Genomic DNA, 16,325 nt, shown 5'->3' on the forward strand with positions numbered 1-16,325 from the left:
TGGGGATCTGTGTCACCAGTTTACAGCAGCAATATGGGTAGGTAACATGGTACCTTGTGTAGGGTTGGACGGGTGGCTATAGTTATTGTTTATATTGTCATCTTCATGTTAGCACTCCACCGTCCTTTGATTCCCTACAGTGTCTATATATGTGTGATGCTCAGACTGATAGGATGTTAGTTGTTACGAATTAGGGAACAGCATTATGTACCCGCAACTACTCCTGTGTCCTTAGCTCCTGCATATTTGTGTGATCTGCTGTTCATGGTCACGCTCACCCCCTAATGTGATTCTCCACATTGTAGAGCCCCATAGAGGCTCAGTCTTCATGTCCTGTCCCTTTGTGACTTTACTTGTACTGATTATGTCATTTGATTTGAATAAAATGAGATTTTATATTGTTATACGTCCTCGCTCCTTTTTTTGTATAGTTTGTAGTAGGTTGAGGAGTTAGGTATTGCATTTTGGGTTGTTGTAGGTAATAACTAATTCATATTTGACCATCTTTCATTTTTAAAGCTAAGAGGAGGTCTTTGTTGTCATAAATTAACCTAATATAATATGTCATCTTCACTATTTTAAGACTGCAGGACAGGACAAACCTTTAATCTCATTTTTTTTTAGCAAAACAAACTTATTTTCTTTTTTTTTTCCTTTAAGATTTTTGTGTGGTAATACCATCTTCATTTTAACACCAAGCATTTCATCTACTGATTTATTGGGAAACAATGCATTTTTATAGGAAGCATCCCGAAAAATAACGCACACAATGATGAAATGGTTCAATTTCTTCTTCCTAAACACAGCTCTGTCACTGGGTAGAGAAACGTGTGGTGAGTTCAATTCCGGTAAAGTAGGACATAAGGAAACTGCTCGAGTCTCTGGCAAAATGTTTGTCTCTGTAATAGCTTGCTGGTCCATGGGGAACGTGACGAATTGTTTTATTCTAGATAGCTATGCCCTCAATGGCTACTGGAGAATTTGTCAAAAGGGCCATTGAAACATTCCAGTGACTCTACCCATGGGGACAGACGAGAGTACAGACCGGCATTTATTTGAGTTAAGCATAGCTGCTGAATTGTGCCTCTGTGTCCAATGAAGATGTCAAATTCTCCAACATAATGCAATATAGGGGAAGGCATTAGGCAGACTCCTTTTCATCATCTGTCATTAGATATTCCAGAGACACTTAGCTTTACATGTCCTCTCCCTCTTGTTATATTGCCATTCTTATTGCCCTATTCCCATGCACAGGCTCCCATAAAGTTAGAATCTGCTATCAAACTACCTACTGTGGTTGGATCGGTTCTTTTATGTTGCTTTACATTTGCATAACCGTTAAAATCAAATCAAAATATCTATGAAACAATATAAGATACAATTTAAGGGTATGTTTTCTCTGGTACATTGAGACTAGTTCCAGAATACATGATAACTCATTGAGGTTATGGCACAGGGTTCAGATGAGTTTGTCTTGCATTTCAAATGCATGTGTAATGCATGGCAACTAGTAGATAAGTTCATGGAAGATGCACATATGACATTAGTGTATGATGTCCTTGGTTTAGCTTCAAAGAGTAACCCGACTGTAGCACTGGTGTCCTGTGCCCGTTGCTGCCGTCCTCGTCCCTGCAGGCAATGATGCCGTGCCACTCAGTCTGCTGTTCCCGGTCTCCTGCTGGCAGGTGTCCCGGCCGCTGGTCTTCTTACTGCATCTTTGGCAGGCTGCAGTCTGCGCTTTGTCTATGCTGGTTCTGGGCTGTACTATAAGGAGTGCGCACTCACCCTAATCTTCTTAAAGGGCCAGCACAAACACCCTAATTGTTTCCCAGTCCCTGGGTATTTTCGGCATCTTTCCCAAGGGGATGGTGCCTGAACATTAATTTACAAATCTCTACTTAACTAGAGAAGGTGCATTATTCTGTCTGAGTTCCCATGTACCAAACTTGTGCCTGACAACTGACTCTGATTCTCTGTTACCTGCCCTGACCTTACCCTGTTTCTCATATTGACCCATTATCGCCTGCTGTGACCTCTGACTTGTTTCTCAGATATGTTTGTACACAGCATGTTCTTACCTTGGACTGTCTACTAATATTGACTGACCCCTTGTTGCTTTCTCTAGTGTCTATGACCCCCTATAAGTCAGCCATCAATTACACTGGGACTATCTGAAGAGGTAGCAGCCTGGTGGCTTCCTGCAGCTAAGACCAGATTCCTGTATAGAGGTTAAAGGTTGAAAACTAAGGGATTGTCAGGATAACACCCTTAGAGATTACCCAAAGTCAAAATGGTTATTTGTGGGTCCACACCTAGTATTTTTGACATGCACTTTGCAAAACTTTGGCTATATCATAATGACCATCGCATGATTGTAATAACTAGTTTTATTGAATGGTAAGTGTCTCCTGGCATTATGACGTATCAAAATTTTTCACAAAGTGCACTTACACTTACAGCAATTGTCATTTCATGTTTTATAAAAATCAATAGTACAAGCAGCCATAAGAAACCTTGTAATATACTACAGGAAAATGCCTCATTGTCCACTTATCAGACTGCCTCTTTATTCTTCTTGCTCTGACCCATCACTTTCAATTCACATTTAAAATCTAGATTCAGTGGGGCAGAGATAAAAGCAGTGTCACGGCCTATGGTGTACGCTGTGACACTGTTGCCACACTTGTGGCTGCCCACGGCAAAGTATTGCTGTAAGAGGATGCGGTGGCAGTGTCTCGGCCTTCTGGGTGATTGCCGTGACATGGTTGCCACGCATGCTGTTGCCGGTGGTTACTTGGTTTGGTATGCTTGTGTGTGCACTTCCCCTTTAAGTGGCTTCCTTCCTCTGTCTGGTGTTGGAAGGGTTAACTCCCTTCCTAGTGTTTTGGGAACACTGGGTTTGTGTGAGTGTGGGGGTGGCTGCTTGGGCTATGTAGCCTCTTCTGGATGCCTGAAGCTGGGGGTTTCTCCAGCCTTGGTGTATGCTGGTGGTTCTCTGTTCCTGGCTTTTTCCATCTGTCCAGTGAGGGCCACCCTTGTATTCATCACTGTTATCCCGGTGTCTCCTTCCCCTCCTGTCCCTATTTGTATGGAGTAGGTTATGTTCAGGGTGTTTGTATGTCTAGTTTGGTGTTACATATCTGGTGGTGTTTGGTGTCATGTTTGCTAGACATTCCCCTGTCTCATGTTTATTGCAGCTATAGGTGTCCTGGGTCCCTGTGTGGTTTGTGGTGTGTGCTGTGTCCTTTAATGTTGGTGTGGACTGCAGCACTAGTGCACGGGTTCCAGTCAGTGTGTCTGTGGCAGGTAAGTGTGTTATGGGTGTAGCTTACCTGCCATCTTAATAGCTGTATGTGTTCCCCTCTCCTTGCAGCCTGGCCTCAGATAGAGACTCCTGTTCCTCCATGACTGGGATGAACAGGTCGTCTCTTCCCTGCTCCTTGATGAGGGATTACCAGGGTGACTTAGGGTCTCTAGGAATCCTGAGTATGAGTCGTCCTACCATCGGGGTCCGCTCATACAGTGAGGAGTCAGGGAGAGGATTAGGGATGTTGTAGAAGGTGACCTGCTCCCTTATTACTCCTTTTGGCCAGGCTGATCCCTTTTACCCTTTTACACCTCACGGTGGGGGGTTTCCCCCACTCCCCGCCGTGACAGGCAGATTATCAACTCTCTGATGAATCAAGTCACAGCTGCTGCCCATAGAAGTCTATGGAGAGGGGAGATGAAGGATGGAGCAGTGGCAAATTGATAGGCGCAGACACACATAAATGTTGCTTCTGCTTCTAGTTAGTGTTTTTCTATCTCACTGGTGTGTAATGTCCTCTGTGCTGCCGCTACTTTTGTGTGTGAGAGACAGAGATAGGGGAGCAAGATTTCCTCTTTTCTATATGAGCTGTGCATAGGGGGTATTATAGTAGCCATTCTCTGCCCACATTAAAGCTGAGTTGAGGGAAAGCTAACAGTTACATATGGAACTTACAGAAGAGGTAAACTGCTAAGAAATACATGATACAAGGCAGGATATAAGTCATACAATGGTCAGATATAGTGTTATTCCTCAAGTGCATAGAAATTACAGTTTATTCTGAAGTGTCACCCGAAAGGACAGATATGCTTTAAAAGTGATATTCCCCTTAAATAATCTTCTGATACACCGATCAGACAGTCACATTGGAGGTGGATAAGGATCCTGATTTATTGCCTCAATAAAATAAAAATCTAATGAAGTGGAAAAACCTTTACATTTTGACTGCACCAGTTATCATACAGAATAATCTATTTGTTTCATTATATATGATCATGTATAATTTGTGTTTAATAAGAACAGTTTGGGATAATAGTTATATTGTGCTCATTAGTGCCCACAACACACACTGACTATAACATGGACCTTGGTCCCCTTGATTAATCAGATCACGCTACTTCTCGGCCTCTCTTTGTATCCCATTTATCCATGCTTCTTCTCCGATTACAGTAAAGAATGTCTTGCTTTGCTGAGCATTGTAATCCCACGTTTTACTCCAGGTCTGAGCAAGTAGATTATGAGACAATTTCTAGCTAAGGGTACTTTCACACTAGCGTTATTCTTTTCCGGCATAGAGTTCTGTCAAAAGGGCTCTATGCCGAAAAAGAACTGATCAGGCATATCCCAATGAATTCTGAATGGATAGAAATCCGTTCAGTTTGCATCAGTATGCCTTCCGTTCAGTCACTGTCAGGCATTTTGGCCGGACATAATACCGCAGCATACTGCGGTATTATGTCCATCCAAAATGCCTGATCAGTCGCCGGAATGGCGGATTCGGCATTAATTCCCATTGACTTGCATTGCAAAACAACTGAAGGACGAATCCTGGGAAAACTGTGAAAAAGACTGCAAGACGGATCCATCCACATGACAAACGAAGAGACAGATCAGTTCTTGCAATGCATTTGTAGACGGATCTGCACCCTGTCAGTTGTCACACTGATCGGCGGATCAGGCAGGCATCTCTGACGACGGAACTGCCTGCCGGATCACACTAACGCTAGCGTGAAAATACCCTAAAATCAAGAAAAAATCTGAACATATTAACTGAAACTTGGAAAAAAAAAACTCTCTTGGAAAATTCTTTATCTCAGACTTTATAAGTACTGTACCTCAGGTAGTGCAGGAAATTCTGTTTTACGTGACCCCTATTCTGACTCCTACAATGTCTGCTGTATGGACTAGAAGTCAGTCTCTTGAAGCACCCCTATAAGAGCTTCAATAAGAGTGTCACAGGCATATGCAGTAAGCCAGAGGATAGGAGTTGTAGTCGCTCTGATGAAGTATTGTGTCACAGGGGAACTCACGCCATTGCTCCCTGGGGATCAGCGCAGTGAAAATATAGTACTGAAAAAGGAGGTCAGAGTTAGGCCTTATGCACACCACCAGGGGGCCACCCTGCTCTTATTGCGGACCGTGTTTACTTCATTGGGTCCACACATGTCCTATCTTTTCGATGCAGAAGCGGTTTGCAGCCCGCAAAACGGGCACGACGGCCTTATGGTCATGAGGCCTTAAAAGTAACAAAGTCTTTTTAACTAAGTGCAACATAGAATTTGAAATACATACAGTAGCAGCAGGCTTGAAGTGCAAATCTTCTCTGGCATCAGCAATGATATGATGTCAAGTTGGTTGGTGACAATTGTTCACTTAGGTGATACTGGCCTAGTGGTTGTTTAGTGATGGGTGGTTTGGAGGTAGTCCCTCACCTGCGGAAGTGTGTTCAGTGTTGGTGGTAGCAGTTCACTCTGCTGTCTATCATTTCAAAACTTTACTTTAGGAAAGTTGGAGTAGTACTCTTTGGAGAAACTGTAGCAGGTTGTTTCCTTTCTCTTCTGTCTCTGGATAGGAACTGTCCCCTTGGCAGGAAGCAGGGCCAGCCTACTCCTACCAAGAGGGGAGGAACAGGGTGGTTTGCCTTGCTTTTTTTTCCAATCTTTGCCATCTATTCCTTGCTGGGGACTATGGCCAGAAGTAAACAATAAAATACATAATACACAACAATAAAAACAATAGACAGATCATAGTACTTGCAGGTCATAGAGAGACTGACCTCCACCACAGCAGACACTGTAGGATTCAAGTAGTCAGAGTGCAGGTCATGTAATATAACGGCAGCCTGGAAAGGAGAGGATAACTCTGCAATAAAGTGCCTGGTAGGAGAATTATCTGCACTACCTACATTTTACTTGATCTACTTTACAAATAGAGACAAAGTTAAAACAAGCTTTAAAGGGGACAATTTTAAAGGGGTTGTCCAACTAAACATATTTTTTTTTTAAACCAACATTTGATTCTGAATACTTTTGTAATTCAATATATTTAAAAATTGAGTATAGCCCTGAGTTATTGAATGTAATGTATCTTTATAGCACCACCTGCTGTTAGTTTTTTTCGTTATTTTTCTTTAAAGGTTTTTTTTTCATCACAAACAATGTGGGCATATCGCTAGGATAGGTGCGGATCCAACGTCCGAGAGCCGCACCTACACTGAGAACGGACCGGGGAAGGTGGTGGTCGGAGGACCCCGGGATCTTTGGATGGGGAGATCTCGGGATCCATGTGAGGTACAGGGCTGGTTCTAGCTTTGATAGAAAGAGATTGCTATGTACCAACTGATGTCTGATTTCCTTTTTTTACATTAAACATGGAATAACCCTTTAAGGTTCTCAGCTATGCTCTTCCTTTGCATTAAGTCTTTTAATATTCAGCTCATCCAGTTTTGAGTTACCTTGGTCTTATTAGCAGGTAGCAAAAACTGGTCCAACACATGTGAACATACCCTCCATTGACTCTCCTTTCTGAATAGCTTCTTAAAGGGGTTGCCTCATAAAGACAACCCCTGTCCATGTGTCTTATTAACATAAATGGACATCTTAAAAGGGAGGTCTGCCACTTGGGATCCCCCCAACTATAAGCCAGAGATGCTCTGTAACAACGAACCCAACCAATCTGCGCCTTACATGGATGTCCATTCATTGGGATGTCCACCACTACAGTATGGGGGGGGATTTATCATGAGGGGAATATTTGAAGTCAGTTTTGCGTTAATGTGCGTTGGTGCACTTTATGCCACATTTATCAAATGTCACATGTTTGATTTATTTGTCTTGTCCTGAAACCTAACACTTTTTTCTAGAAAAGCTACTCCAGTTTTCCTCCTACACCCTGATTGTAGGAGATCGTGACTTTTTTTTGGCAACTTTAAAAAAAAGTCTAAGTGATAAATATGGACAGAAATTCATTAGCATAACTAACCACGCCCATTTCAAAACTGGAACTACTAGTGTAAAAATGCTAAAAGTAGCAACATTCTTAAGCAAGCGAGTCCAAAAAGTTGCAAAAGCCCCATTTTGTGACTTTTCTAAGCCAGAAATCTGCAGTGAAGCATGAGAAATCAGGGCCTATGTTTTTTCCTGGTCCATCAATAACTTTATTATTGCCCTCACAATAAAATGACAAGTCTGATTGTGCATCCATTTTGTGTTTTTTTTTCCTTTTATATAACTAATTGTAATTCATCGGCCGAGGCGGAGGATGAAAAATAACCTGTGTGTATTTGGCTTTTTTTTTTTCAGTGGAAGATAATAGCCTGTCACTCAAAGCCAAGGTATCGCTACAAGATTTGGTCAGTGGAGAGTTTGCAATCCATGATACGGAAGCTAAATGGATAAATGGTGAGTCTGACGCCACGCTGCAGAACTTTGTCTATCAATCTTTCTATTAGTTTTTTTCAAGTAGATAATGAAAGCAGCTTTATTATATCCTTGGCTAATAACCCCGGGCATTAAGATTGATGGACTTTTCTGGAAGGTGCAGTGCGCAATATCTGCCACGCTCCACACTTCGTTCTTTTTGTCTTTCATGCTAGCCTGCTTATCTTCAGTAGTGATGGACTCTGGGAGGAAAAGTATTAAAAAATAAAAAAACAAATAAATAAATACATAAATACTGTCAATACCCCATTTCTAGCTACTATTAACAGGTGTTTGTCACTGAGCACATCCATGGGGCCCCTTGTGCTCATTTGGGATTAACCAGGCCAGTAGTCTATTACAATTTTTTTTTTGTATATTTCCTGTGATACAGTAAAAAAAACACCTACACCTATTGTATAATTTTTTTTTTACAATAAGAGTCAAAGGGCGCTGTATTCCTATAGAATGGTGTATGCCATAGCCTTCCATCAGAGGTGGACATCTGAGAAAGCTCACCACGTATAGCTCCAACAAAAGGAAGAAGTGATGTCAGCATAGCCTGAGAGGTTAAAGGGGTCTTCCAACTGATAACATTTATCCCCTATTTATAAGACAGGGCATAAGCATCAGTTTCCAGGGGGTCCGACCGATGCGCAACCCGGTAATAATGAAAATCGGGGTCCTGGAGAATGGAGTAGTTGTCACACATGCACATCGGCCCTCCAGTCACATAGGGACCTCCAGAAGTTGGGACCTCTTTTTCAGTGATTGTCATGGAGAACTGTATATTTAGTTATTTTTAAACACAGTGAGTGGGATTTGATGTACACCCATTTTCTGGCATATGTAAGTGGCATATTTATTTTATTTTTTTGCCCAGGTGCCAATTTTGCACACAAGTATGCAACTTTTTAGATTTTTTTTTTTTAAGTGGGTGGGGAAAAATGACTATGCAGGAGCCTGGTCTTACTAATCAAGAAGGAGAGGGGGCTAGTCAGGGAAGGCGGTGCAGCAAGAATGCACAGAGCGGCTTGGGCCCGCCCTTGGTGCACTTAACTGCTCATTGGCATATGGATTTAAATTTTTCTCTAGAATGAAGCAACGGATCACTAAGTGAAATGTATCATGACTTTCAGCTGACCTAGCCCTACAGCTAGCCCTGCTTGGTTTAACAGTGAATTTCCTGATGTAAGACTCCTTTTAATGTACTAAGCGGGTATGAATTACAAAATATATATATATTTAACCAAAGTCGAGCAGCTGGGGTTTAATTGCTTCTTTGTAGTGTTTGCACTCGTTGTTTGAAGTGTCACATGCTTATCACTGTTGTTGATTTTATATTCTCCATTGTGTCTACTTGTACAATTAAAAATAATGAACAGTCTTTTAAAACATAACAAATCCTCGTCTTTCTTTTCCTTTTTGACTTTTTAAAGTGCTAATAGTAATTTGATTAGAGTATTTTGATGGATATGAAAAAAGCAAAGTACTTCCATTCAATTAAACAACAATTAATAGAGCATACACAGCTTTTGGTTGTCTAGCCTTGAGTAGGTATTTTTGTTCCTGTAGAGCTGCCATAGTTAATAATCCAAGGAATTATAAACCAGATATGTGCTAAATAATGCATATCAAAAACGGAGAGCTTGTCGTTAAAGTGGTTGTGCTGCATTATATTTTGATGACTTATCGTCAGGATAAGTCATCAATATCAGATCTGCGAGGGTCCGACACCTGCCCCCCTCTCCCCCCCATCGATCAGCAGTCTGAAGAGAAGGCGGCACTCCATGTGTAGGAGAACAGGGCTGCTGTAGATGAACCAGTGCTCAGCAATTTTCGGAGGCCCCATAGAAATGAATGGAGGGCGGTTGCGCATGCGCAGTGCATCCTCCACCACTCCCTGGGCACGGTTCTCAGTTTCGGGACCAGCACCTATCAGACAAAGGGGGTTTATCCTCGCGATAGCCCCCTATTGTCTGAGATAGGAAAACCCCTTTAAGGCAAGTTGTAAAAAAAATAAAAAATTTAAATTAAAGAAAAAACAAGATTCATAAAAGCGGTGGTTGGTCCTTACAGAAAAGTACACAGACTGTCACAGATTATTTTACACATTCATTTAGTGAAGAGGTTATAATTTTACTACTGGAGAAATCAGTTACCACTGAGCAGTAAAGTGAACTTAGCCATTAAATCGCTGTAATAAAGAGTAAACGCCAGTGTGAGGTATTTAATCACACGTTCTGGTAATGAAATTATTATGCCCTTTTCATCACACCCTTCCTTTTGTACATACTGGGCTATTTTTCCCTTCGCTTTAAGTTTTGCCTCTTCTATGTGATATGGGTAGAATTAAAATGCTGGGTAGCACAATCCTACAAGTGCTGTGCACGGTTTCCTTGCCTTTATACTTTTATTGCATTGCTATGCTTTTTTTGTTGGTATGGAAAAGAGATAATCACGTTTCGACCAAATTGAATTAATTTATGAAAAACAAAATAAACAAAAAAAAAAAAAAACATGCGCTATATACATATATCTAATGCTTTGATTTATCCTATCTGTTCATCTGCCATTGTACATTGTGATTTCCATCTATTTTTCATCAGTGCTGTTTTTTTGTTTGTGTTTTATCTTTTTGACAGCGGGTTGAACTCTTGCGGTTTATGGGCTTTTTGGAATAGCTTTTCTTCCCTCATTATTTCATTAGCTCATTTCATATAAATGGTCTTTTGTTGTTGAAATCTCTCATCTTTTGCAGCTTCTCCGCATTTAATTAGACCTTTGCCACCTTTTCCGTTTCCTTCGCCATGATAGCATCCACTGTCATTGTGACAGTGATCGTGTTTACGCTCTCCTCCTCAGATGCTTCTTGAAGGCGGCTTTTCTTCACAGCCTGTTGTTTTGTATTGTATAAGCATTGTAACGTCTTCAATGATCCATCTTACTCTGTCAGTTTGGGAAACATATGTGTCAGATGATTTATATGTCTTTTAGACATGTTTTCTACCTACTGCTTCCTTATTACACAGTTCATTTTCTATCTCTGCTAATTTAATGGATGAGCTGTTTGTTTGATAGGTAATGATAGAATCGTGTAGCCTTTGATCTCCTTGCATAGTCCTTAAATATTGGGTAGGTTTTGATGACTTATTCATAAATGTTCACTTTTAACCAGAAATGCATTGAAATACCTATTGTGCAAGTAATTTAGTACTGTACATTGTGCATCTTTATTTTTTTAATTTATTTTGCAATTACTAAATAAGTTATGCTTTCGCTGTTGTCTTTTGCTACCTTTGCATTATGCATGGGAAGAATACTAATACGTTTTTAGACAGATAAAATAGAGAAAGGTCCTAGGTTCAAGGCTCAACAGGGACAACCTGGAAAAAAAGATCAATACAAGCATGATGAACCCCCTCCTCCCTCATGTCTTTGGGACTCCATAGAGCACCTTAGAACATAACTGAGAGCAATCTCAGAAAGAGGAAGGGGCTGAACTGTGACTCCATGGAGAAAAGCACAAACTTTTTACAGAGTTAGAAAGCAGGTGGTGCAATTCAACCAGCCCCCCCCCCCCCAACTCTGAGGGCCCTATACTGTGTGGTCGGCCTCCATTGATGTTATGCCACTGACTGTAATGTATATATTAACTGATTGCAAATTGGAGAATACTTTAAACTGGGTTCTTAGATTATGTTGTGTTCGCATTTTGGAACAATGGCAACAGATCATCATTCATGATTAGAAGATTACAATGAACATACTCTTTCTATACAGATCTTTCTTGCAATAAGAACCCCCTCCCAAAGCTGTGACAAGGATATCTCATCTAGTCAACCAGTGCCCTGTTCTTTGCCAACAGGAGGAACCCTGACACACAAGGGTGCCTCTCTTGGATAAGTCTCCAGTTTGGCTGGTATGGGGTTGTTCCATCCTCCTTATGTGAGTTAGGCATAAGTTGACAGGTAGCTAAACTCCCTCCTAACAATTCATCCACACAGGAATAGATCCAAATGGTACTTTCACATTTGCGTTGTTTGATTCCGGCAGGCAGTTCCATTGCCTGAACTGACTGCCTGATCGGGCAAACTGTATGCAAACGTATGTCATTTTTTTCTGACTGGTCAGGCATTTTTCAGACTGATCAGGGTCCTGATCAGTCTGAAAAATGCCTGCTCAGTCAGAAAAATGCATTGCAATACTGGATCCGTTTTTCCAGTGTCATCAGGCAAAACGGATCCGGTATTTATTTTTTTCTCATTTTTAAAGGTCTGCGCATGCATTCCAGTATTTTGAATGCCGGATCCGGCACTCATACATTCCTATGGGGAAGAATGCCGGATCCAGATCCAGTTTTTTTCGCTGGAGATAAAACCGTAGCATGCTACGGTTTTCTCTTTTGCCTTATCAGTCAAAATTGCTGAACTGAAGACATCCTGATGCATCCTGAACGGATTACTCTCCATTCAGAATGCATGGGGATATGCCTGATCAGTTCTTTTCCGGTATAAAGCCCCTAGGATGGAACTCTATGCCGGAAAAGAAAAACGCTAGTGTGAAAGTACACAAGTTTTATTGCAAGGATAGGTAAAACTGAGACAAATAGAAAGGAATGTTCTTCTTATAGTGAATGAGCATGTGACAATATACTAGCACATTACAGCACAGTATGAGCGTAGAATACAGGATACATACAGCATATCACCGTAAAGTGCATACGCATATATCCCTCAATGCTTAGCTAATATTTTTAACCTACCACTGATGCCAAATTAGTTTGGATGTGAGGATGTCAATGGATGCTGATTTGTCCTTCAGTTGATATTGAAGATGGCTGCTATGAGCTGAGACGATAATGTCAGCAGGGTCAAAGGAGGCAGAATACAGTGGAGTGTTTGAAACCTTCATAATATTAAAAGGGTTTTCTAAAATTTAAATACTGATTACCTATCCACTGATGATCGTGTCATCACTTGGTCTAAGGGAAGCTGAGAGAAGGCCGCGGGGCTACTGCGAGTGCTGCTGCCTTCACGTACAGCTGATCAGGTAGTGTTCTCAGTGTCGGACCCCTACCAATCAGATACTGATGACCTATCCAGAGGTCAACGTTATGTAAATCTCCGAAAACCTCTTTACCTGCTAACTAGCTAGAAACTATTTGCACAAACAACCAGCAGATGGAGCCAAAGTAGCACAACTACTACACAGTAGATTTACATTCAGATAACTGATCGAGGCATAACATAGGTAGTTTTCTTCCCTTTGAGGGAGAGCTAATTAACATATTTTCCCATAGAGCATTGCCTGAGTTAAGTCTCTTTCATTAGAGCCAATGCTACCAGAGCTGTAGAACATTTATGAGCCTTCATTATAGGTGTGCGCTCCATCCCTATCCCTTGGCTGGCAAGTATAAAATATTATTACATGTCTTTCCATCCACACTAAGGAATTTTTGAGCCTCGACATGTTTTAATCACGCATACTTTATCAGGATGATCATTCTGAAACCAAATATGACCGGTGTAGCGGTTCCGGGAATGCTGTTTGTCAGGGGGGAATGTTTGGTCTACCTACGATGCCCACATTATACAGAATGTAATTATTACAATAATTAGTAGGTGAGTTTTACCTGAGATGAGTTATAGCTTATTATATATTTTCTTCATCTTCTGGCATTCCATCTGAAAAGCTTTTGGACCCCTGCCCGGGAGGTGCCCTTCTGTTCTGGGTGTATGCATTTCCAGGAAACATCTTTATTACCACTTGCAAAGGGCCAGTTTTATAACATTCAAGTGATAAACTGATTTCCTCCAAGGGGGATGCATATCCTAAATGTAGGTCCAGACTGAATGGCCTCATACAGACAATTACAGAATGGCATGAAAATATATAAGATCACATGACATAGATATAAGAACATACACAGATAATAAAAGTTATGAGAGCGGTTGACCATTTCTCACAATAGAAATTTGGATAAATAATTTCTCAACAAAAATGTACTGATAGTTTCCATTATGGATGAGCGAAGTGAGCTTCAGATCCTTCAGTTGGTACCTGGGAACTGAAGCCGAGTTTGGATCCAAGTTTTAAAATAGTTTTCCAGTTTAAAAATCAAATACTGAAGTTACTCACCGAAGTCTCACAAGACTTCGGGAATAACTGACTTTGCCACATCGGAGGCCATACATTTTAATGCTGTACAGAGACAGATCTCCATACAGCATTAATCCGAAGTTTCGAGCAAAAAAGGATTTTATAGATATGTAAATGAGTCTTGTATGTGTCCAAGGGGCTGTACTAACCTTCCTGGAGCCCAGCCGTGCCCAGCCACGCCGCCTGTGAAGGAGCCCAGCACCGCCTATGTCCTCCGAATCGCCTCCTTTCATCAACTATAGATTGCCGTAATCTCGCAATGCGCGAGCTCGCGCATGCGCAGTTCTTTCCCTGAGGCTGATGTCAGCACAGGAAAGGAACACTACACCGGCACTGCGCATGCACGAGCTTGCGCATCGTGAGATTACGACAATCTATAGTTAATGAAAGGAGGAGATTCGGAGGACATAAGCGGTGCTGGGCTCCTTCACAGGCGGCGTGGCTGGGCACGGCTGGGCTCCAGGAAGGTTAGTACAGCCCCTTGGACACATACAAGACTCATTTACATATCTATAAAATCCTTTTTTAAAGAAATTAAAAGCACACAGCCCTATAGGACAGGTATATTGCGGACATGCTAGCAGCGATCTAGCTGTGCATGTCCGCAGCTCTATAGCCCAAAACTTGGTGACAGAATCCCTTTAAAAAAGCAACAGCCAATGTGCTTTCATGAGAAATACAGAACTGGCAATCTCTTTTTATTGACTGTGGAGCAGCATGATAAACGTATTATGATACAGTCGGAGAAATGAATTTGGTATATTTCTTCTTTTTTAGTAAACAGACATTTATAGATATTCATGTTAACATGTTAAAAGGCTGCACGTATCACGAGACTCACTGCCAAGTAATGCAATATATCTTGTTTTAGAAAAACGGATTACTGTCATTTCCAACTTGGAGAGTCGAATCAGGAATAAACATACACAGAAGAAATGTTGGCAGCAAAATTACAAGCAACAAACAATATTGTAATCCTTTTTATCAGTCTCCGTAGTGCTTCGTTCCGCACTGCACCTTTCGGATTGCAGACCTATTCAAGTGAATGGATCCGCATCCATGATGCGGTGCGCAAACAGCCAGTGCCTGTATATTGCAGATCCGGTTGCATGAGCCCTAGAACAACCCATAGTTGGTATAGAGGTCTTTTATATTCAGTACCCTAATGCGATTGTCACCATTTATCATTAGATAATATTGTAATGAAAACTAGTTTAGACTTTCAGCAAACTTGCTGATAATCTGCTGCTTTATTTAACCGAGGCGCTCTACGTGTTGGGTGCTCTGTGTGTAAGGTGGCTTGTAAATGGGGTGACCTTATGTCACTTACCCAGTGGATCCTGTACTGTTCCTCTACCTGGTGTCTGTGTCCACCCTTTGTCTTGTTACCCTCTGGTTAGGAGGGGGCATAGCATTAGCTGGCAACTTGTACGGGCAGAGGTTATCTCCTGCGCCCAGGAGTAGAGATGAGCGAATTTCTTAAAAGTTTGATTCGGATGATTCGCTGAATTTCACAAAAAAATTACTTTGTTGCGAAGCGCATTTTTCTGTAAGTAGCGTGTGCAATGACAGGGAGCTGCGATAGAGCCGCCCCGTCATTGTACCCCTCAGATGCCGGGTACATACATGATCTAGGCTTCTGAGTATAAAATTAACAATAAAAAAAATGTAATTAAACGTAAACAGAAAGAACGCATGTTTTCATATGGAAAAAAAATGACAAATATTCTAAAATATGAATATATAGCAATATAGCGAATATGTTAGTTATTTAGAATATTCTTTTTTTTTATTTTTTATTTTTTATTTGTACTGTTATTCCACTTCGGCATACTCCTCCCCGACAATCGACCCAGTCACCATGGGAACGCCTGTGGGTTATAAAATACCATCCGATCTGAGTTTTCCCTGATATCGTGAAAACTCAGATCCGATGGTATATTTTAACCCACAGGAGTTCCCATGGTGACAGGGACGCTTGTCGGGGAGGAGTATGCTAAAGTGGAATAACAGTACACATTAGCATATAGCAATATAGCGAATATTTGTAAAATACACATATAGACTGCAATTCAGGTAATATAGTGCTATAAACGCTTTTTCATAGTCGTAATTTTTTTTTCTCTTATGAACTTCAGATTTGACGAAAAATGACAACTTAAAAAAAAAAGGCTATAGCACTATATTAGCTAAATTGCAGTCTATATGTGTATGTTACGAATATTCACTATATTGCTATATATTCGTTTTTAGAATATTCGTCATATTCTAAAACAAGAATATATAGCAATATAGCAAATATTCGCTAAATACAAATATAGAGCAATTTAGCTAATATAGCGTTATACTCTTTTTTTTATAGTATTATATATTTATTTTTTCTCTTCTGAACTTCAGATTTGGAAAAAATTCTGATTTGGAAAAAATTTACCCTATTA

General features: G+C 40.9%; 1 protein-coding gene across 2 annotated transcripts in view; it reads left to right on the top strand.

Moving 5' to 3' along the window:
* Positions 1–16,325, top strand: part of DPP6 (dipeptidyl peptidase like 6) — a 1,705,234-nt gene that overhangs the window by 1,176,805 nt on the left and 512,104 nt on the right. For both annotated transcript variants that reach the window (XM_044293859.1, XM_044293858.1), the window contains exon 3: positions 7,609–7,707. In XM_044293859.1, coding sequence (XP_044149794.1) covers positions 7,609–7,707 — 99 coding nt within the window. The remainder of the gene's footprint in view (positions 1–7,608; positions 7,708–16,325) is intronic.

Source organism: Bufo gargarizans, chromosome 5 (genome assembly GCF_014858855.1).
Source record: "Bufo gargarizans isolate SCDJY-AF-19 chromosome 5, ASM1485885v1, whole genome shotgun sequence".
NCBI lineage: Eukaryota > Metazoa > Chordata > Amphibia > Anura > Bufonidae > Bufo > Bufo gargarizans.